Source organism: Somniosus microcephalus, chromosome 6 (genome assembly GCF_052327205.1).
Source record: "Somniosus microcephalus isolate GS21.2 chromosome 6, FLI_Smic_1.0, whole genome shotgun sequence".
In the NCBI taxonomy this organism is placed as follows: domain Eukaryota; kingdom Metazoa; phylum Chordata; class Chondrichthyes; order Squaliformes; family Somniosidae; genus Somniosus; species Somniosus microcephalus.
The window spans coordinates 204666263-204690595 of NC_140992.1; the positions used below are offsets into that span (position 1 = coordinate 204666263).

General features: G+C 45.3%; 1 protein-coding gene across 3 annotated transcripts in view; it reads left to right on the forward strand.

The window, feature by feature from the left end:
* The window catches only part of fhod1 (formin homology 2 domain containing 1), a 510535-nt gene that overhangs the window by 441347 nt on the left and 44855 nt on the right, over nt 1-24333 (forward strand). For all 3 annotated transcript variants that reach the window (XM_085991267.1, XM_085991268.1, XM_085991269.1), the window contains 5 exons: nt 15577-15732; nt 17590-17772; nt 18450-18569; nt 18669-18830; nt 20018-20208. In XM_085991267.1, the coding sequence (XP_085847393.1) occupies nt 15577-15732; nt 17590-17772; nt 18450-18569; nt 18669-18830; nt 20018-20208 (812 nt within the window). The remainder of the gene's footprint in view (nt 1-15576; nt 15733-17589; nt 17773-18449; nt 18570-18668; nt 18831-20017; nt 20209-24333) is intronic.

Genomic DNA, 24333 nt, shown 5'->3' on the forward strand with positions numbered 1-24333 from the left:
CCTCGGCATCGCCGGGCACTTCAGCTAGTCTATCTATATATATAAAACAGTATGTCTCTCTGTCTGTCTCTCTGTCTGTCTGGCTATACAATCAAAAGTTATAGAGCGTACCTACACATATGTTATATCAAAAGAAAGCTCATTAGGGGACTCTTGTAGGCGTATTTACTTTTTGGTTGGACAAAAATTGTGCCGACGGTATCCAAAAAACGTTCAAAATTCCGCTCATTATCCGCTCATTAGCATCGAGTGGGGGCGGGCCATCCTAGAGTTGAGTGACGTGATGATTGACCAATCCTACAGTTCAGTGACCTGACGGTTGACAGATCGGTGCGTGTGTGGGCGGACCTTATCAATCTGAACTGAGGTGAGTGTCAGCCATCTTGATTCGTAAGTTTTTTTTTTCCCACTTTTTGCGTGTTTCTTTTCAAATCTAGATTTCCAGCAAAAAAAAAGTTGCTTTTAAAACACATTGTTTTTAAAAAAAAGTTAATTAATTTGTAAATCTTTTCTCTGACCTCTATAATTTTCCTACCTTTCACCGTTTTTGCAGGCCTGGAAGCCTGGGCCTCTGTTGCCCAGCCACGCCCGAGCTAGGCACCGCCCCACCCGCTGGGCCCGCCCCGTGATCACCGCCATCTTGGTAAAGGCTGGCGGCGCGGGACTGGGCCGAGCGTAGCCATCGCCGCCATTTTGGTAAAGGCTGGCAGGGCGGGAGGGAGCCTAGCGGGAGGTGAGTTGCGGTCACCGCGGGGCTTGAGCTCAGCTGATCGGGCACTCATCAGGGGTCGGCCCGCAACACATCGACCGGAGGAGTAGCGGCTCGCTCTCTCCTTCCCCCCCGCGGCTCGGGCGGGGGGGGCCGGTGCTCGGGAGGGCGGGGCTCGGGAGGCCGGTGCTCGGGAGAGCGGGAAGGGGGGGGGGAAGGGTTACCCCGGCAACCGGGCCCGGCCCCCTCTCAGCCTCAAGCCGGCTCGCGCCCTTTGCCGGGGCTTGGCTCCAGCGCAGGCCCAGCCGCAGTCGGCGGTCTTGAAGCCGGGACTCGAGAGGTCGTGGGGCGGGGCTCGGGCAGACCGGGGCTCTGCGCTCGGCTGGGCCATGTCAGTGCGTGGGGCGGCACGGATCTCCGCGGAGCCATCGCCGGCAGAGGGGAAAGGGTCTGCTGGCTCCCCCCCTCCCTTTCTCCCCCCTCCCTTTCTCCCTTCCCCCACCACCCCCCTCCTCCCCTCCCCCTTCCCCTCCCCCCTACCTCCCCTTACCCCCTCCCCCCCTTCCCCCGTCGCTCTCTCTCTTCCCCCCAGCCGCTCTCTCTCTTCCCCCCAGCCGCTCTCTCTCTTCCCCCCAGCCGCTCTCTCTCTTCCCCCCAGCCGCTCTCTCTCTTCCCCCCAGCCGCTCTCTCTCTTCCCCCCAGCCGCTCTCTCTCTTCCCCCCCAGTCGCTCTCTCTCTCTTCCCCCCAGTCGCTCTCTCTCTCTTCCCCCCAGTCGCTCTCTCTCTCTTCCCCCCAGTCGCTCTCTCTCTCTTCCCCCCAGTCGCTCTCTCTCTCTCTTCCCCCCAGTCGCTCTCTCTCTCTTCCCCCCAGTCGCTCTCTCTCTCTTCCCCCCAGTCGCTCTCTCTCTCTTCCCCCCCAGTCGCTCTCTCTCTTCCCCCCCAGTCGCTCTCTCTCTCTCTTCCAACAACAACATGCCCTCAAAAAAGCCTCCGCACCGCCGGGCACTCCAGCTAGTATTTAATAAATTGGCCTCTACGGCCTTCTGTGGTAGAGAATTCCACAGGTTCACCACTCTGGGTGAAGAAATTCCTCCTCATCTCTGTCCTAAATGGCTTCCCCTTTATCCTTAGACTGTGACCCCTGGTTCTGGACTCCCCGACCATCGGGAACATTCTTCCTGCATCTAGTCTGTCTAGTCTTTTTAGAATTTTATAAGTTTCAATGAGATCCCCTCTCATTCTTCTAAACTCCAGCGAGTATAAGCCCAATCGATCTCTCCTCATACATCATTCCTGCCATCCCAGGTATCAGCCTGGTGAATCTTCGCTGCACTCCCTCCATGGCAAGAACATCCTTCTTCAGATAAGGTGACCAAAACTGCAAACAATACTTAAGATGTGGTCTCACCAAGGCCCTGTACAACTGCAGCAAGACATCCTTGTTCCTGTACTCAAACCCTCTTGCTATGAAGGCCAACATACCATTTGCCTTCTTAACCGCCTGCTGCACCTGCATGCTTACCTTCAGCGACTGGTGCACAAGGACACCCAGGTCTCGTTGCACTTCCCCTTCTCCCAATCTGTTGACGTTCAGATAATAATCTGCCTTCCTGTTTTTGACACCAAAGTGGATAACCTCACATTTATCCACGTTATATTGCATCTGCCATGCTTCTGCCCAATCACCCAATCTGTCCAAATCAACTGGAATTTCTCGGCATCCTCCTCACAGCACACACGCCCACCCTGACATTTCTGAATAACGCAATGGATGAGTCAATTCAAAAAGGAGTGCATCATTTTGGGTTGTATCTATTCAGAATGTTGCCCTTGAAAGCCCCAGCAAATTGCTGTCTACTTTTTCTGAGGTCATTTCTGTGTTTGAATTTGCCTTGCTTCATTTCGATCATGTTTCCCAGTCTGCTGTACCATGGACAAATCTCTCCATGTTTCTTTCAGACCCAAGGGCATTGGGAAGTGTAGTCTATCTCCTATACTTACTACCAGAGGAACTGGGAGTCAAAGTCTGAATAAATTCACAGGATAAATCCATGCGATTGATTGCTTAATTTTCCTTTTTGCAATATGCATGTACATTTTGCTGTATAATGGCATTCTGATACTTATTTTTAATACCTTATATGTAAGTTTAGAAACTTGACACCAAGGTCACAAATGTATTGCATCGAATTCTGGTATTAGTATTCCAGTAGTTAATTAGAACCACAAGACAGTGATCGCCCTTTAACACAAATGTTTAAAATTTCATCACCGCGTCTTGAGTAAGAATGGTCTGTCCTGCATGTAACCAGGACAGGCACAATAAAGCTCACCTTTTCAAAACAATACCAATTCTTTTTTTTCCTTTATAAGTTTTTTTTCCTTTATAAGTTTTTTAAAAGGTATTGGCCCGTATTTTCCGATTGCAGGCCTCCCGCGGGCGAAGGCCTGCGATCTGGAAAAATCTGCGCCCTTACCTGAGGGCTCCCGGGACACACACGCCTGGGCCTCTCCAAACTGCCAGTGCACAGGGCCCACGTATCCCAGGGGCGCAGGTAGTTTGCAGCGTCCCTGGGATCACGTGGGCCACGGGGAGCCAATCACAGAAGGGAATCTCCCTTCATACATTTGACAGGAAGACCTGTCAAAGATATGAATGGAGATCAATGAAAAAACATAGTAAAACTTTAAATAATTTTTTTAAATCACATTTTTAAAATTACTTGAAATTACAATAAATTAAGTATTTAAAGAAAAAATTAATTTTTTGAAAAAAATAATTAAAGTTTTTCACGGGGCTAAAAATAAACTTACCTTTTTTTAAAGTATTTTTAAATGATAAATCAGTGAAAAAATTTTTTTTTTTCCACTTTTTTCAACTCTTATCCTGGTAAAAGCAGGCCTTATGCCTGCTTTTACCAGGCGTAAGAATTGTAAGGGTTTTCTGCAGGCAGAGGGTCTCCAAAAAGCGGAACTATCCACCCACAGAGGCCGTTCTCCAGTACAACCGGACGATCTGTCAAGAGCATTCTAGACAGATCGGAAATGACGGTTTTCGGCGTATGCGCTGGGCATGCCTGAAACCGGCATTTCTGATGTCCCTACAGGTGGGTACCAACGCGTACCCACCTGTAGGGATCAGAATATCTGGGCCATCATTCTTTTAGTATAAAATCTATAATTGTGGGGAATTGCAGTATGAGTATTCATGTTGCTGTGGCTCAGTGGTAGCACTCTCGCCTTTTGGGTCAGAAGGTTGTGGATTCAATCTCCACTCAAGAGACTGAGACCATAATCCAGGCTGACACTTCAGTGCAGTACTAAGGGAGTGCTGCACTGTCAGAGGTGCCGTCTTTCGGATGAGATGTTAAACCATGGCCCCATCAGTCCTCTCAGGTGAATGTAAAAGATCCCATGGCACTTTTTGAAAAAGAGCAGGGGAAATCTCCTGGTGTTCTAGCCAGTATTTATCCTTCAACCAACACTTAAAAAAAAACAGATTATCTGGTCATTATCTCACTGTTTGTGAGGCACTGTATGTAAATCGGCTGCTGCATTTCCTACATTACAACTGTGACTGCACTTCAAAAAGTACTTAATTGACTGTAAAGCGCTTGGGGACATTTTGAGGTTGTGAAAGGAGCTGTATAAATGCAAGTTCTTTTTATGAAATCCCACATGAGAAAAATACATAGGCCCATAATTTGCTGTCAAAATAACAGTGAAGCTAATGGCGCTCACCGTTATTTATGCGCAAATTCTTCAGCAACTTCAGGTGATGGCAGATGTGTGATTAAACATGGAAATTCAAACGTTGCTGTCCGAGATGCGCCGCTCCGCTATTAGCTTCATGGAAATGGCATCTCACTTACTGCCTCACCATTGAAATGCATTGAACGACGTGAAGTTGCTGTACTTGTGCGGTAGATACAACTAAATTTACCACAGAAAATTAAGTCTTGCCCATTTCTGTCTAAGTACACATGATAAGTGATAATTACTGCCAGTCAACCTCTCTGGCACTGAAAATTAACTATTACATGTGTGGAGTCTCATTCCTTCAGGTTTTAATTGTTGTTGGAGATTTCAGAACTTTAAAATTAAGTGTTTTTTTTACTTTTCCTTTGTCTCTTGATCCAGCATTTCTTTTCCTCTCTTTATTTCTCTTTCTGTACCTGATTTGACATTGAATTCACCCACTCTAACTTACACTTGCATCTCAGTCCTTGCATTGTTAATTTCACAATCCTTCAATCTGATTGGTTAAGGAGATACACTGTTGATTGCCGTGTTCACTCAGGTCCCAGATGCCCTGTTTCACTCACTGACGTTATCAGCTCCCACTTTCAGCAACTTGCCACGCAAACATTTTTTAACCCTAAATGTGCAAGCACAATTCTAACTAACGGCAGATGCCCTGCCACAGCAAATTATGGCCCATTGTGATTTCCATAATAGTATAGCCTCTTTTCATTTTTATTAAAAGCATTTTGATACAAACAGCAGTATAAGAAATTTATAATCATATATGCAAAAATCCATTGCCAGTGTACATTCCTATCCTTATACTCCTTCCCTCCCTCTCCCTAAGCCCCAACTAATGATTGGATTCATCTGCATTGACCTAGGAGATCTTGTTCAATCAAGTCATTGTTTGGGCTTGTTTGTGCATCAGTTTCCCTGCTCCTACATCCCACCTCCCTGGAACCTGTATTTTTATGCGTAGTTTTCTATCTGGCCCATTGGATGCTGAGAGTTTCAGCTTTGGACTGTTTGACACTAAGTTAATTTGCTTAAAGGGCTCAGGGATTTCCTGCCCTGTAGGACCATTCCTTTCCTCCAAGATCAACAGCAGCATGAGTATCTTTTATCTGTTCTTTATCAATGATCAGGGAATAGCCACAGAGGAACCGCTTCCCATTCGAATGTGCCAATATCCATTCCAGGGTTCCCCCACCCCCATTCCCCCAGCTTTCTGCCAGAAGGTTTCTGGAATCAGGAGATACCCCATCAGATTTGCCCCTTCCTACTGCATCTCCAACAGAAATAGTACTTCAAACCTGTTGCACTTAGCCATTGTGGGGCTAAGTACACTCAATGATGTAATGTCTTAAATTGCCTTTAAACTTGCACAGTTCTCACTTGTTTTAATGCCACCTTCAATGGACTGGAAAAAAGAAAGACTTGCATTTATATAGCACCTTTCACGACCTGGGGATGTCCCAAGCGCTTTACAACCAATGAAGTACTTTTGAAGTGTAGTTGCTGTTGTAATGTAGGAAACACAGCAGCCAATTTGCACACACCAAGGTCCCACAAACAGCAATGATATAATGATCAGATAATCTGTTTCAGTGCTGTAGGTTGAGGGCTAAGTATTGGCCAGAACACCGGGGACAGCCCCACTGCTCTTCTTCAAATAGTGTCATGGGATCTCTTACATCGATTTGAGAGTGTAGACGAGCCTCAATTTAACGTCTCATCTGAAAGACGGAACCTCCAACAGTGCAGTTCTTCCTCAGTACTGCACTGAAGCGTGAGCCTGGATTATCTGCCTAAGTCTCTAGACTGGAACTTGAGCCCACGACCTTCTGACTCAGAGGCGAGTGTTACCACTGAGCCATGGCTGACACATGGTAATTGCTACATTGATTTCTCCCTCATTACAACATTCCTGACTGCTTAATATACTGTGTTGCAAAGAAGTGACAAGCATCTATGGTATGTAAACATTTGAGTCATCATACTTAAATCACAAAACAATGTACAGTGGTAGCGTGGTGCCAAATCATACCCAGATGCCAGTGTATTGTATCACAGAATTGTAGGTTGAATGAGCCTGCAATTGCTCACTCAGTGAGCTACTGATTTCAGCCATCCCACTGTGGAAAGGTACCAAGTGGGGGTCAAGCACTTCTTCATTAGAGAGAGTCACTGGTCAGTACCTGATACACCATGTAGCAGTGGTCAACATTGAGAGGCTTTTGCGGAGGCCTTGGCTCAGGTTAGCTGCCCATAACCCTGGTGCCTGAGCAGGGAGGAGGGAAGAGAGGTTATAAATAAATAAACAAAACAAGGGGCAGTGTTGGCTAACTTTAAAACAGGTGTCCATTCTCTGCTGAGGTGTGTGATTTTACTGGAGTTACTAACGAGTACTGCCTAAAACACATCCTCCTGAACCTGTCAGTAAAATGAAAGAGAACTGGGTTACAGGTTGACACACACGCTTCAGTTACTGCACTTCGATTAATTCCTCATTGTTTGAATCATTTCCTATTTAAATTAGGAAAAGGTTTTTAAAGCCACAACCTGAAATGGAGATCTTTCCGATTGCGTTGTTTTAGGCCCTTGGGGAAATTAAAATTCTATGATTTCTGGCCCCAAGTATGCTCAAGGAAGCAATACAATGTCATAATAATTACTCCCAGACTTTGTCATTGTTTTAAATGTTTAACCAATGAATCTTTTACAGTGCTTGAAAAAAATAAAAGAGCCATATCAGAATAATAAATATATTTAAGTAATTATCAACAACAGCTGAGAGGATCTTACAGAAGAAAGGATGATCTGTTTAAGTAACAGTGAAAACCACGTCAGCCTGTAGTTTGTTACAAAGTTATTGTAGACTATGGATAAACTCTGGGTATGTATCTATCAGTGATGGCACTTAACCTTCAACTTCAAGTCAATGCAATGAAATCTGTATGAACTGCTGTCCTTACACAGGTTGTAGATTGTGAGATAATCAGATAATAGCATTCCTTTGTGCTTCCTGCTGAATACCAGTACAGCAGGCTCTAGGATAGGCTATAATAAAAACAGAAAATGCTGCAAATACTCAGCAGATCAGGCAGTGTCTGTGAAGAAAGAAACAGAGACGTTTCAGGTCAATGACTTTTTGTCAGAGAAGGTGATTGAGCATCCTATTTAAGATTGGTCACTGGTGGTTTGGCTTTAGTTGAGATCTATTATCAGTTGAAAGATAGACAGAATGGGTGTATGAATCTTTTGATTACTGTGCATGTTGGTTTAGATTAGATATTTATGCTAATTATATTACAACAGTGTCTACTCTTCAAAAGTACTTCATTGGCTGTAAAGTGCATTGGGGTGTCCTGAGGTTGTGAAAGGCGCTATATATATGCTATTTATTTATTTTTCTTTTCTTCCTATATATTTTCTTATTCTCACACCTCTCTTTTCATCTCCTGAGGGCACTGACCCCCCCCCCCCCAATCAGGATATGGTCCATTAGGCAGTAGCCATTCTTCATATGTGAGTCTTAAGGTGTGTGCCAGCAAGCTATTTGACCACAGGGACGTCACAGCAGAGTCTGATCCTTTGCCCATCCAGTATCTGCACAAGCGCACTTCCAGCAGGACGCCACTACTTGTACTCTCCCTAGCCCATGGGCTGAGAGACCAATTGTAATGTCTGCGATTAGTTACTTCAGCACAGACCAGGGATTCAACCCAGGATCTTCCTCGTCTCTATGTTTCAACTACTCATTGGATGAACCTGTTGAGCCATCAGTGGCGTGCAAATTATATTTGAAATAATCTCATGCAGAATTATTTTATTTTCTGTAAAGAAAAGAAAAACATTACTTTGTGAAAGAGGAAGGTCAGAGTACTTTATATTATCCCTTAATGGAGGAATTCTCTACTCACTTGGCTTTGAAGCTCCTAATGAATCCCCATAATGTTAGGTTTTCAGGCCAGAAAACACCTACTTGGAGAATAGTTTGGATGACTCCATTAAGTTGAGTGTTATTAACCTGCACAGGGATCAGTGTCCTTCCCACTCCTGAATGCAAATACTGGTGCTGAAGTGCATGTGTAAAGATCAGTGTTGGCTGAGTCGCAGCCCCGACTGAAAGAAAGACTTGCATTTATATAGCGCCTTTCACGACTTCAGGACATCACAAAGCGCTTTACAGCCAATGAAGTACTTTTGAAATGTAGTCACTGTTGTAATGTAATCATAATAATCATAATCAACTTTATTGTCATTGTTAGTGCACAAGTGCAGTACAACGAAATGTAGGCTTGCGGCTCCCGAGAGTGTACATTTAGATTAAGACATTTAAACATTCAGCATTCATTTGGCTTGTAATACATTAACATAAACATAACCATAATAAAGTGCATTGGCAGATGTGCAGGCTTTAGAGTTTATTTGTGGAGTTCAGTAGGATGACAGCCCTGGGAAAGAAGCTGTTCCTAAATCTGGTCGTTCGGGTGCAAATGCATCTGTAGCGTCTCCCAGATGGCAGGAGGGCGAACAGACTGTGGCTGGGGTGGGTAGGGTCTTTGATGATGGTCCGTGACCTCCGTAAACAGTGTTTCTGGTATATGTGCTCTATGGTCGGTAGCCGGGTGCCGGTAATGCGTTGGGCAGTTTTGACTACCCGCTGCAGGGCTTTCCGGTCATAGTAGCTACAGCTGCCATAGCATACTGTGATACAGTTCGTCAGGATGCTCTCTATTGTGCAGCAGTAAAAGTTAGAGAGGATCAGGGGTGACAGGTTACATCCCTTCAGCCTCCTTAGGAAATATAGGCGCTGCTGGGCCTTTTTCACCAGAGAGGAGGTATTGAGGGACCAGGAGAGGTCTTCCGTGATGTGGACTCCGAGGAACTTAAAGCTGTCCACCCTTTCCACCACAGCCCCATGGATGTGGATGGGGGTGTAACTTCCGCCTTTAGACTTCCTGAAGTCCACAATGATTTCTTTGGTTTTCTTGATGTTAAGGGCCAGGTTGTTATCGGCGCACCACTTCATGAGATGCTAGACCTCCTCCCTGTAGGCTGACTCATTGTTGTTGGTGATCTGGCCTACTACCGTGGTATCATCCGCAAACTTGATGATGGTGTTGGAACCATGAACAGCCACACAGTCATGCAACCATGAACGCAGCAGCCAGTTTGTGCACAGCAAGTGACGGTGTAGTGTATGTACCCGTCTACCTTTAAGAGAACTATTGTATGTAACCGTCCACCTTTAAGAGAACTACTTTAGGTGTTGCACTACTTTGTTGGCTTCTGTATACTGTAATACCGACGGTGACCACACCGGTATATAAGTGCTGTGTCAGGATTTATTGGGCAGATTCACCCTGACCTTCGAATAGTAAAGTCCTGTTTTAAGTTACTCTGGTAGTCTGTGTATTAATTAACTAAACAACCCACAGACTTTACAGTGGCGACGAGTCCGATCGTACCCTGCGGCAACAATACTTCCGAAGCAGTTAACGAGCGTCGAGAAGAGGCAACCGCCCTCGTCATTCTGCTGGGAGAAAACTCGAGTCTGCAGAGCTGGAAAGGAGGAAGAATTCAGAGACAAAGACTTCCATCAGCAACAGGCACTGACTGTCCCTTCTGCCACGGTGAGGAGTGAGCCGATCAGCACGAGAAGCAAGCTGGCCACGGTGACTGTGAGTAAGGGAAAAGTAAAAAGAATAACCGGAGGATAAGGGCGGTGCACTCGACCACGGTCGAGGGGGAAAGGAGCTGGACAGAGGCGCTGAGACTGGGGCAGCGTGGAGCAAGGAAGCCGCGAGACAGGCTGGGGACGCAATGGTGTCGTGAGACAGCTAGACCGCGACCGGCGAAAAAGGCCGGGCAGCGACCGAAGCCACGAAGCGCTGCGACCGGGAGCGTAGGCGCGGGAAGATATAAAAACTCAGCCGCAGCCGGGGAGGGAAGCACCGGACTGCGAGAGGGCTGGGAGGCGCGATTGGGAGCCGAGCGAGCGGGAGAGGCAGAGCCGACCAAGGGAGACTGAGCGAGAGCCAGTCCAGCGGCTGAAACTGTTCGCCGTCAACGGGGTGTACCCAGCGCCGGTAGAGCCGAGCGAGCGGGAGAGAGACAGAGCCCGAGCAAGGGGAACTGAGCGAGAGCCAGCCCAGCGGCTGAACTGTTCGCCGTCAACGGGGTGTACCCAGCGCCGGTTGCCCTGCCGAGAAAAGGGAAAGCACTGAAGCCGACGCGCAGGCTGTGAACCTGAAAGCCAGCGGCCGTCGCCCGTGGGGAAAGTGTACCCCTCCCGCCAGGGGAAGAAACGCGGTAAGCCGCCATTAGGTGGAGAAGAAGACAGAAGCGGGGAACCGCCATTGAAGTGGGCGGGGAGAGAAGATAAGCGCGGGAAACCGCCATTTTCGCGGGAACCGCCATCTTGAAGAAAAAAAAAAAGAAAATTTAAAGAAATAATCCGTGGTGTTATCAGGAAGAGAGGAAGATGCCTAAGCGTGGTAACATCAACGATTTTAATTCCGAGGTAGAAGACTGGGCCACGTATGTGGAACGCATTGAGATCTATGGTGAGGCCAATAAAATAGAAGAAGATGACAAAGCTATAACCTTGCTAAACTCGATGGGCGCGAAGACATACGGGCTCTTGAAGCATCTACTAGCACCAGCTAAACCGGCGGATCAGACTTTCGATGATATTGTTGCTGTCCTGAAGGATCATTTTAACCCCGCACCACTGATGTTAGTGGAACGATCCAAATTTTACGCGAGAACGCAACAGAAAGAGGAAAGCAACGCGGAGTACCTGATTGAACTGCGTAGGCTAGCGAAACACTGTCAGTTTAGGGAAAATCTGGCAGAGGCACTCAGAGACAAATTCGTGTGCGGAATGTTGAAGGAAGAAACACAAAAACGACTGCTCGAAGAGAACGATCTTACACTTGAGAAGGCTGTCCTTATTGCTGCATCGAACGAAGCCGCAGCGAAAGGAACGGCGGAAATGCAGCTAAAGGCAGCGGCACTCAGTGTGCAGCAAATTACTTCGGGTACAACGAAATGCTATCGTTGTGGGAAGACAACACATGACCAGAACCAATGCTGGTTTAAAAACCAGGAATGTAGAAAATGTGGCAAGCTCGGTCACATAGCTAAGGTATGCCGGTCAGGAAAGAAGACCAACAATAATGAGTCACCACAAAAGAGGTACATGAGGTGACTAGGAAGAGTCCGGAAGAACAGAATTCGGACTCACACTCCAACTGCAAGGAACTGGATAGTCTGAGAATTCACAATGTGAGTAATGAAGCTGACCGACAAGCTATCTGGATCACACTACAGATTGCAAAAGTCCAAGTGAAAATGGAAGTGGACACCGGATCGGCATTGACGGTCATGAATAAGCATGATTATAAAAAGTTATTCAAGCATATTCCCCTACGGGATACGGAACTAGTATTGCAGACATACACGGGGCACAAAGTATACCCCATCGGAAAGATAGAAGTCAAGGTGAGATACAAGGACAAAGATCACCAAAGGATGGACCTGTATGTGTTGCCTGAGGGAGGTCCACCACTTCTGGGACGGGAGTGGATCAGGAAAATAAAGATAGACTGGCATTCACTAAACACCATGACGGTAGATGCCGGAAAGGAAGATGTCAAACCTGAACGGTTGTCCAGAATATTGGACGAAGCTAAAGAGGTATTCCAGCAAGGACTGGGAACACTGCGAGGAATTAAAGCAAAGGTTAAGATTGCAGAACATGCAAGCCCAAAATTTTTCAAAGCCAGATCGGTACCTTACGCGATACGACCTGCTGTGGAGGCAGAACTGGAAGAACTTGAACAATCAGGGGTACTGTCAAAAGTGGACTGGAGTGAGTGGGCCACGCCCATTGTTCCCGTCATGAAGTCTTCACCAAGTAACAAGCCAGGGGGACCGGGGAAGGTCCGCATCTGCGGAGGCTTCAAGATCACAGTGAATCCGGTGCTTCACACGGTACAATACCCGCTTCCGCGGATTGAAGACATCTTTGCTTCGTTGGCTGGAGGGAAACACTTCACCAAGATAGACCTGGCACAGGCATACTTACAAATGGAAGTCGAGGAAGAGTCGCGTCAGTACCTCACCATCAACACACACAGAGGCTTGTATCGTTATAATAGACTGGTTTTTGGGGTAGCTTCGGCTCCAGCAATTTGGCAGAGGGCCATGGAGCAGGTATTACAAGGAATTCCAAGCACGCAGTGTTACTTAGACGATATCCTGATTACGGGAGAAGACGAGGAAGAACACCTCACAAATTTGAAACTGGTGCTCACTAGGTTGAAGGAATATGGCCTTCGAGTTAATCGCAAGAAATGTGAGTTCTTCCAAAAACGGATCTCGTACTGCGGTCATGTCATTGACCGAGAGGGGCTGCACAAGTCACCTGACAAGATAGAAGCTGTCGTGAAGGCCCCCGCTCCGGAAAACGTATCACAGTTAAGATCATTCTTGGGGTTGATTAATTATTATCACAAGTTTCTGTCGAATCTATCCACGGTGCTGCATCCGCTGAATGCTCTGTTGCGGAAAGAAGTACCATGGAAGTGGAGTGAGGAATGTAAAAAGGTCTTTCGCAGAAGCAAGGCGTTGATTACCTCTGAAGAAGTGTTGGCTCATTTCAACCCAACGTTACCTCTTCGTCTAGCTTGTGATGCTTCCCCCTATGGAATTGGAGCAGTACTTTCACACAAGTTACCAAATGGCTCGGAAAGGCCAGTGGCATTCGCGTCCCGATCATTGACCTCCGCGGAGCGAAATTATGCTCAAATAGATAGGGAGGCCCTCAGCCTTGTGTGGGGCGTAAAGAAATTCAATCATTACCTGCAGGGCAAGAAGTTCACATTACTGACAGACCACCAGCCGTTGGTGTCCATATTCAACCCTAACAAGGCCGTTTCCACCATGACAGCGCAAAGGTTACAGAGGTGGTCCGTGTTACTTGGGGCACACCAATATGACATCGAATACAAAAGGTCCAAACAGCATGGAAATGCTGATGGGTTATCGCGCTTGCCATTGCCGATAGTAGAAGAAGCGACTACAGTGGACCCGGTAGAGATGTTCCACTCATCCATAGTGGAATGTCTACCAGTAACAAATTCGATGATCGAAAACAAAACAAGAAATGACCCGACTCTCTCACGAGTCTATGATTTAACGGTGGAGGGATGGCCAGCACAGGGCGAACCAACGCTGCCAGCATTTTCGCAGAGAAAAGAACAGCTGTCAGTGTGTCGAGGAACCCTGATGTGCGGATCTAGAGTGGTGATTCCACCCAAACTTCAACAGAAGGTGTTAAAGGAGCTGCACGAGGGACATCTGGGTGGAGTGAAAATGAAGAACCTAGCAAGAGCGTTTGTGTGGTGGCCAGGCATTGATGGGGACATCGAAGAAATCACTAAGAGCTGTCTAGGATGCCAGAAGGTCCAAAACGCGCCACCACAGGCTCCTCTGCATCCATGGGAGTGGCCCTCATCTCCTTGGCAAAGGGTACACATCGACTTTGCTGGTCCATTTATGGACTCAATGTTTCTAATAGCGGTGGATGCACACTCCAAGTGGCCGGAGGTAATAAAGATGTCCACCACCACCACGGAAAAAACCATCACAGTGTTAAGGACCATGTTTGCTAGGAATGGGCTGCCGGAACAGATCTGTTCTGATAATGGACTGCAATTTGTGTCCGAAGAATTCAAGAAATTCTTAAAGAGCAATGGGGTTAAGCACTACACGTCAGCCCCATACCATCCCGCCTCCAATGGATTGGCTGAAAGGTTTGTCCAGACCTTCAAGGAGGCCATAAAGGCCATGGGTAATGAAGCCATTAACTTACAACATAAGGTGGCTAGCTTCTTGTTGGCGTACAGGAATGCAACACATGCGGTTACAAATCAAACTCCCGCCATGATGTTTTTTAATAGACGACTAAGATGCCGGCTGGATTTGCTTAAGCCAAACGTCAGAAGGGACATAGAGAACCGGCAATTCCAGGGCATGAATGAAAGGCCAACTAGATCTTTTCAGATAGGTCAACAAGTTTTGGCCCGGGACTACCGTACCGAGAAATGGCAGCCTGGAACTATTGGAAAAAGGCTAGGGCCGTTGATGTATACGGTGGACATTGGGGACAGTATAATAAGGCGCCATGTTGACCAGATCATAGGGTCAGCCACAAATGGCCAACCTACTCCACCACCTTACACGGTTAATGTTGAGACAGAGATACCCAGAACACCTACCTCCGATCTGGTAATACTGGAATCAGATGAACCGGACACTGTCCTTCAAGCCGAATCGACCTTGCCAGAAGCACCTACTACCCCGCCGGGAGTTACGACACCACCGAGGCGTTATCCGGACAGAGTCCGGAAACCTCCAGAGAGACTGAATCTGTGAACTGTCTTGCATAAAGTTGTATATATGTTATAATGTATGTTTAATGGGGAATCAGTATGTTGTAAGCTAAAAAGAGAGGATTGTAGTGTATGTACCCGTCTACCTTTAAGAGAACTATTGTATGTAACCGTCCACCTTTAAGAGAACTACTTTAGGTGTTGCACTACTTTGTTGGCTTCTGCATACTGTAATACCGACAGTGACCACACCGGTATATAAGTGCTGTGTCAGGATTTATTGGGCAGATTCGCCCTGACCTTCGAATAGTAAAGTCCTGTTTTAAGTTACTCTGGTAGTCTGTGTATTAATTAACTAAACAACCCACAGACTTTACAGACGGTTACTGATCTAGGTTTGGTGTTGTGGTCAGCAGTGTTCAGGTGGCGGAAGGAAGCCAATTTCAGTTCAGTAGCAGCTGTTCTGTGACCCATCCACCTGATTTGTTATCAAAGTGAGTCATTTCCATCTGGAACCCCTGACATTGTGGGCCTTCATTAAGACTGTTCCTACACCAGATAAATTCAGTGCATGCCTCCTCACTTTCAAAACATTATTTTATGTTAATGATTTTTATGGAATACACAGTGGTTAACTGATAAATGCAAAATTCATTCAACACTTTTAAATGGTACGACTTAATTTCAAAAAGGTGTTGCTGTTTTAACTTCTAGAAAGGAGGCGATACCAAGAGGCAAGGATTAATCGTGCTGGACCCAAAGAGGAGTAATGCGATTAACATTGGTCTTACAGTATTGCCACCAGTACATATCATCAAAAATGCCATCCTCAACTTCGATGAATATGCAATCAACAAAGAAGGCATTGAGGTAAGGAATCCAAACTTGAAACTGCAGGCTCAGGTTAATATGCGTACGTGGATTTAGACAAAGGACAAGAACAAGAAAATTAGGTTAGAATGGTTGCCGTGGAAATTCCAGCACATTGACTGCGGCAGTTACCAAGCTGGCAGCACTCGGTGGAAAACAGTAAATGTGGGGGTTTTTTAATGCAGAGAAATGTGACTAAACATGGTGTGCTGGCAAGAAATTCAGCCAGAAATTGTTTGTTTTTTTAAATTAAAACTAATTTCACTGCTGATTTATATATTTTTTTCAATATCAAAATCTGCCAAGCCAAGTAATATTCCCCATAGCAAAAAAAATGCATGTCGTCTTAGTGGTGCTGCTTTGGTTTATGCTAAAAAAAATAATTCTCCCTTGCAAATTTCCCCCCATATTACTTACCGTTCCTCACTGGGAAGTGGGAAGGACTAACTGAATCTATCAGTAGCTTTCCTTTTCTTTCCCTCTCCCTGCTCTCTGGGAATACACCCGGATATAGTGGAGCCTCCATGACCCTTGTTCCGTATATCTCTGCCCAATTAGCCACCAGAATTTTTGAAGGACAGAGTCTTGCATTAGACTTTGCCTCATAGACGTAATTTGCCAACACAAATCTCTTCCTGTCGGGCATAAGTCAACCTTACAGCACAAGAAAGATTAAATTCAGTTTATGTTGTTTGTATTGTGTTTATCTTCATTCTTATGTCTAGGGTATTAAACTTGTACAGCCAAAATTTGGAGACTCAGTTATCTGCCAATTTCCATTATCCTGTAGGGGAATGGAGGCCCCTCCATTATTGGCCCCCTGTAATCTGACTGAGACCAAACATTCAATGAGGAGTCTCATACCTTGGTAATCTATGGACACTTTTATATTCCCGTCACCAGGAGAATGGTGCTCACCTCTAGGTGCCATCTCCCTGCTTATTTTAGTTGGTGCTACTGCGCCTAATGAAGGCTGGAAACTGGAGATCCATGAGTCACATGGCTAAAAGGAAGGGAATCCAGCTCCATGAGTTTAGCTTTAAATGGAGACTCGATGGCAGCTCTCGCAACCAACGAAAATCTGGGTCTCCATAGACTGTGTCATTTATGATGGCATCAACAGTAAGCGTATGATACGTTAGCTATCAATAGGACTCTTGAAAGACTACATGATCAGCATGCTGGTACACCAGCTCACTGTGGCAATGATTTTAAATTTCCCTGATGCTCCAACTGTGTACTACTGGGCACTGTAGGTTACTTCTATTATCAATTCCTTCTCGAGGTATACTATGAATGTGATGTAATAGGGACATAATGCACCATTGTGTTTAACCAGGATTGTGCCAGTCATTTCGGAACATAGGAACAGCAGTAGGCCATTCAACCCCTCAAGCCTGTTCCACCATTCAATTAGATCATGGCTGATCTGTATCTTAACTCCACTTACCCACCTTGGTTCCATATCCCATAATACCCTTATCTAACAATCTATTGGTCTCAGTTTATATAATTTAAATATTATATAATAAATATACAATTCAGAGACTATTGAGGGGTGGGGAGGAAGTCCCACTTGATCCACTGTAAATCCAATGAGTATTTTATTCTGAGGTTTGTTTAAAAAAAAGTTGTTTAAAATTTGCAGGGGTTCATTGCAGAGATAAAAAAATATGCACGTTTGCAATACAGCACTTCAGTATTCAAAAACCAAAGCCTACTATATCCAATAAATTAAAGGACGACATTTTCAAACTACTGTAGTTTGATAGTTAACTTTTAGTCAACGTTTCAAACTACTGCGCTGTTCATAATTTCCACGAATAACCCCCCCGCCCCCCTCCTGTTTTCTAACAGAAAATCTTGACCATGGTCCCCACAGAAGAGGAGAAACAGAAGATCCAAGAAGCTCAGCTCGCGAATCCTGATGTTCCCCTGGGTACAGCCGAGCAGTTCCTTTTAACCTTGTCCTCAATCAATGGGATCACAGCCAGGCTGCAGCTCTGGGCTTTTAAACTAGACTACGAGTCCATGGAAAAGGTGTGGATTGATAAAAGAGGCTTTGTGGCACGTAGCTAAGGGATGTTACAATGTTTTAAAGAAAAATAATCTCAAATATAACAACTGGATTTTCTACAAGGTGTACTGGATTTTGTGCAACGTGTAGAATTGGAAACCATTTCGCTGGGGAAGACTATAAATAAATATATATATAGATTCATAGTTGACGGCATGTAAAATGAAACACAATTCAACTTCCCCACTACATAATTAGCATCAGTGAAGGAAACCCAAATGTTGGTATGTTCTAGATGGTTAGGCAGATAATGGGCAATGTGTGTAATTCTAGACACTTAAACGGGGATATTTTTACCTTTGCTTGCAGTTTAAGAGGAACATTGAAATATTTGGATTGATGTGCATGTGGTAGTTTGTGATGCTCAAATGGTCCACAAAATACATTACGGAACATGATGATCTTTGATCTGCTAATTGGATATGCAGCTTTAAAGTTCATGGCTGGCAGGCTTATGCTTTTAGTAAGATAGTATAATTCAAAAAGATTGTGAATCTATCCATTTGCTAAATGTATATCCTTTCAGATGTTTCAGATTGTATATTTAATACTTTAATGACTGATTCTATTCAAATGTGGCTCTAAAGAGAAGGTTTGCACATAAACTTCTGAAATCTAAGTTTTAACTTTTTTTTTGTAGGAAATAGCAGAACCATTGTTTGACTTGAAGCTCGGAATGGAGCAGCTTGCAAAGAATAAAACCTTTAAATCGCTCTTGGCAACTCTACTTGCAATTGGAAATTTTCTGAACAATTCTAGTGTAAGAAACCATACTTGTTTCATAGTGATGGGATTGCTGTTTGAAACCCTCACACTCCATGATTGAAATTTACATGTAAGGGTTTTGTTTTCTCCCTAGGCCAAAGGATTTGAACTGAGTTATCTGGAGAAAGTGTCTGAGGTGAAAGATACTATTCAGAGGCAATCTTTGCTGTATCATACGTGTAACCTTGTGGTGGAGAACTTCCCAGAAACAACAGACGTGTATTCAGAAATTGCAGCAATCACGAGATCTGCCAAGGTAAGTACCAAGAAGGCACACACCATGCTGAGGTTTAGTGTAGGAGGACAATGCTGAGGGATTTGCCATTTTCTACTTCATGCAGCCAGTGGCATTAAGTATTCCAAGAGTATGATTCATATAGTTTAGGTACACAGTAAGGTTTCTGCTACACTGCTTCATCAATGGTTTAATCCTGCCTCAGAAGCACATCCACTGCTGGACCAGCAGGTATTTGGTTTACAGTCCCATCCATCCTTGTGGTCATGGCCTCTTGTGCATCCCCCATTTTCTTTCCCCTACCATTGGTGACCGTGCCTTCAGCCATCTCGGCCCTAAGCTGTGGAATTCCCTCCCCAATCCTCTCTCTCCTTCTTTAAGACACTGCTTAAAACCTACCTCTTTGACCAAGCATATGGTAACCTGCCCTAATGTGTCAATTGTTATCTGATTACGCTCCTGTGAAGCGCCTTGGGATGTTTTACTACGTTAAAGGTGCTATATACATGCAGGTTGTTGTTGTTATTGCACTGCAGCTGGTGCAGGTCTGAGTGCTGCAGTTTTCAGCACGTCAGCACCGTACTGCAGTCTGACTTGTGCATCCACATAGTGTGTCGCTGACCGTTCCTACGCTCAGGACAAGACAATAATGAAGAGTTAACACAGAACTGGTCAAGCTCAAACCATGAAAGCAGCAGATTCTCCCCGCTACCCCGAGAGAGGCGAGCTGAGGTTAAAATGCAGTTTTCTGAAAATCGCTAAATATTTGTTGTAAAAGATTTTTTTAAAGAACTATTAGAATTTTAGCAGATCAGCAGAACTAGTGTGAAAAAGGGTCTGTGTTGTTGCAGTAGCACAAACAGCAAAGAATAACATGCTATTAAAAAATAGAATTTATCTTTCCAGATTTAAAAAAAATGGAGTTGTCGATAAGTTGGACTATCTTGTACATTTTAGGTCTTTACAAGTGCAGAGGGACAACTTGAACAGTATTAAATCTTTCTCCATTTACACTGATTATATCATTTAATCAATCTAATGGAAAGTCCTTCTGACTAATGGGCCACATTTGATGGTAGCTGCTGCAATTTGTAACTTGCGCTACCAATTTATGTTCCAATTCTGCTTTAAACTGCATGGGTTTGATTTGTGATGGGAAGCTGTTCCCAGGCTGCTCTCATCACACGCCCGCTTGTCTGTGTTCACAGATTGACTTTGATCAACTGGCAGAAAGCCTCGTTCAGCTGGAGCGAAAATGCAAAGCTTCGTGGGATCACCTGAAGGTTATAGCTAAGCACGAAACAAAGCCCGTTTTAAAAAATAAAATGACTGAATTTCTGAAGGACAGCACAGAAAGGATCATAATCCTCAAAGTGGTACATCGAAGAATTATAAACAGGTCAGACTTCATTCTCAAGGTTCTGCATTCCTGCCAGGATTTATAAAATCAAAAAAAGTATATTGGTGCGACTCCTGTTTAGAATGAAAACATATTCTATAAATACAATTAGTAACCCCTCAATGAACTGGCACCTAAGGGTTTATCCACATGGTGTTTCTGTTTTGGTCAGTTTCTTTTCTTTCCTCCTACTGTGATGTGTAGCAGAGCAGCCAAGGAACATTAGGAACAGGAGTCGGCCATTCAGCCCCTCGGACTGCTCTGCAATTCAATTAGATCATGGCTGTTCTGTACCTCAACTCCATTTTCCCGCCTTTGCTCCATATCTATTGATACCCTTACCGAAAAAAACCTATCAATCTCAGTCTTGAAAATTCCAATTGACCCAGCATCCACAGCCTTCTGTGGCAGATAATTCCAGATTTCTACTACCCTTTGTCTGAAAAAGTGCGCCCTGATTTCAGCCTGGGGTCAGAGTCTCTGGCCGGAATTTCCCGGGGTGTCAACGGCCGGGATCGGTGTGCGGGTCGGTGGGAAAGTGGTTTTTTTTTTGACAGCGGGTCGGGAACCTGCTGTCAACCCACTGCCACACACCTGTATCAATGTCGGGTCTGTCAGCACTGAGCAGACCCAACGGGCAGCGGTGGGCGACCCAATTAATCTCATTAGCATCTAGTTGACAGATCATTAACAGGCTTTTTTAACGTACCTTTTCACTTTAACTTCATGGCCACGGGAACCATGCTGTTCGGGGACCACGGCTGTCAACCCGAGGCAGGAGTTCAGTGGCCATTGCTCCAGCTGGTTACTTGACAGCTTCAATTGTACAGTAAAAGCTCCCACTTGACAGTTCATCGCTTTCCTCAGCCACAAGCTGTTTCACAGTCCATTTCCAGCACAGATTCTATAGGCTTTCAACTTTCCACTCTACATCCAGTATCACCTCATTGGAAGAACTCTCTCACCATTGATAGATCTCTACTTCACCTGTCATATATTCCATCAACATGGGTGCCCTTTATACTGTCTCACCTTGGTCCTCAGAATCCGACCAGGCTCAGCCCCAACACCAGCAGCACCAAAAACAACACCAACCTTCTCTGCAATCACCTGATGCTGCTCAGGACAGAGGGTATCAGCACCCGACCACATTGCTGCCCAGGGGGCCAGGGATGGCTTCACCATGGCCAGATTTACTTCACTTGACGCTGTACACCCTGGCTTCCACATGATGCGCCAGGTTGACACCACCCCACACCAACACCATAAAACATCCCTACAATGTCCAAGCCATTCCTTTCACACTCGCCACCATTGCGGGGGGTACCGTTATGTCTCACCATTCACTGCAACTCACTAAGCCACTTCCAAAGGTGCACACAAATCTGTCCAAGAACACAAAGTGTTGAAAATAAAAGTTTCAATGTTTGACAGCACATTAACAGAAACTTTACATGAACCTTGGATAAAACACCCAAGTGGCTACCCTTGTGTGTTGTTAGTTGGTATGATTGCACTAGGATGAGGATGGGTGTGAGGGGTGGCTAGTGAGATGGGGATGTGATAATGTAAGCATATGGAGGGAATGATGGGAGAGCCTGGGTGCAGCCCTGCACCTCTGTGCAGTGATTCTCAGTGTTTGCAGCACCTCAATGCTGCAGAACACTGACAGCACAAATGTCAAAATAAAGTTGGCCATGGTCTCGTTAAGGAAATCGGCTGATGGCTCATCATGAAATGACATCACCAGACCTGCTTCCTCTAATTGGCCCAGCAAACGTGCTAGGCAGACTTAACAAGCCCTGTCGAGGGAAAATAATTTTAGACAGTGGGATGGAGCCAGCAGCGAGGTCAGGATCCGCCACCGACGTCGCCCGCCCCGGACCCGCCGAGGTGAGCAAAATCCCAGCCTCTGTCTCTCTCTCAGCTCATGGCGCTGCTTAGTGCTCAACATCATCCTAACATCCTGTGCCGCAGTACATTGGAACTTCAACACACTGCCCACTCCTCGTTTTATGGCCCTATCTATATTGATAATTTGAGACTCGAACAAGTTTGTCAGATTTAGAAATGCACGGAACTGTACATGTGGCATTTCCATAAAATGTGATTTTTGGGTATTGCTGATTCCAACCATCTTCTCACCACCCCCCGCCCCCCCCCCCCACCCCCAACAAAAGTATTGTTTTCTTTCTGATGCCTATGACTTGCTGAGAGAGCATTCAATGAGTAAGGGACTTTCTTGCTGGTGTTTCCTGAGAAACAGATTTTGTACAATACAATTAGAGAAAGCAAGAGGAAGAACTTGCTGCTGTCTTGTATTGTTTTGGATGTGGTACAGAAACCATACTGCAGGCCCTGAAAGGTTCACTTCCAATCATTTAGCAACAAATATCAAAGACTCGGTGAGCAGCAGAGCCAGGGAGGTCTCTGGTAATGTGCTGAGTTAGCTGATCTTGGTTGGATTGATGGTACAGACACTACAATTAATAAAGCATTCCTCAGTTAGGGAGAGGAAAATCAGCCAGAGTTCCCACCCTCAATCACTGTCCAGCAATTCGTACTGAAACTCCCTGTTGAGTCTCGTCATTTGGGTGAACCAGTGAGGGGCAACCAGCGCCCATGAAACTGCCGCAGCAAAGAACCGAGGTCTTCAGGAGAGGAGGGGAAGACATGGGTGGGAGGAGAGAAGAAAATATCAAGCAGAATAACTTTCCAAGAAATTGTGGATGTGTTCAGGATGGTGTGCATGCAGCAAATCCATTCGGAACTTTCCAGGCTCAAAAGAAAACTTGGTCTAAAACCACCTTTCTTTTAAAGACTCCTGCAATTTCTTTTTGAACCAAAGGCAACATGAGGAAAAACTCTGTTATGCAGCAAGTGGTTAGGATCTGGAATGCACTGCCTGAACGGGTGGTGGAGGCAGATTCAGTCGTGGCTTTCAAAAGGGAATGGGATAAGTACCCGAAGGAAAACATTTGCAGGGCTACGGGGAAAGGGCGGGGGAGTGGGACTAGCTGAAGTGCTCTTGCAGAGAGCCGGCACAGGCTCGACGGGCCGAATGGCCTCCTTCTGTGCTGTAACCATTCTATGAAAGAGGTTCTGTGGCATTATTGGATCTTCTGCAGTGAACCAGGTATCGACTTTGTTGCATTTTGGGGAATAAAATAGCTTTTTGGGAATGATGCAGTTGCATTAAACAATATGCAGTAACGTTCAGTTCCGCAAAATGGGAACAGGAAGAGATGAGCTTGGTCTGTAGAGAGGGCTTTAAACTAACTAGTGGGGGGGAGGTTCCTAGAGAGCAAATAATAAAAATGACAACAGAGAAGGTCATAGACTTAGGTAGCAGTGGGGAAATTAAAAACCAGAGCGTGTCAGGAAGGGGCAGAAGGTATGGAGTAAAAGGTAAAGTAATAAAAAGGGCAAAAGCAGGAACTAAGTGTCACAAAACATCTTTGAAAGTTCTCTATCTGAATGCACGTAGCATTCGTAACAAAATAGACGAGTTAATGGCACAAATAACTACATATGGGTATGATCTTGTGGCCATTACAGAAACATGGCTGCAGGGTGACAATGCCTGGGAATTAAACATACCAGGTTATTTAACGATCAGGAAGGACAGGCAGGAAGGAAGGGGAGGTGGGGTGGCTATGTTAATAAAGGAAGGAATCACTGTAATACAGAGAAATAATATTGGGTCAAAAGATCTGGATAATGAAACAGTTTGGGTGGAGGTAAGGAATAATAAGGGGAAAAAAACACTAGTGGGCGTAGTCTATAGGCCGCCGAACAGTGGCAACTCTGTTGGACGGAGTATCAATCAGGAAATAGTTGAGGCTTGTAATAAGGGAACATCTATAATTATGGGGGATTTTAACTATCATATTAATTGGACAAATCAAATTGGGCAGGGCTGCCTTGAGGATGAGTTCATTGAGTGTATTAGGGATGGGTTTCTTGAGCAGTATGTAACTGAACCGACCAGGGGGCAAGCAACCTTAGATCTGGTCCTGTGTAACGAGACGGGATTAATTAAAAATGTCCTAGTAAAGGATCCCCTTGGAATGAGTGACCATAACATGGTTGAATTCCATATTCAATTAGAGGGTGAGAAGGTTG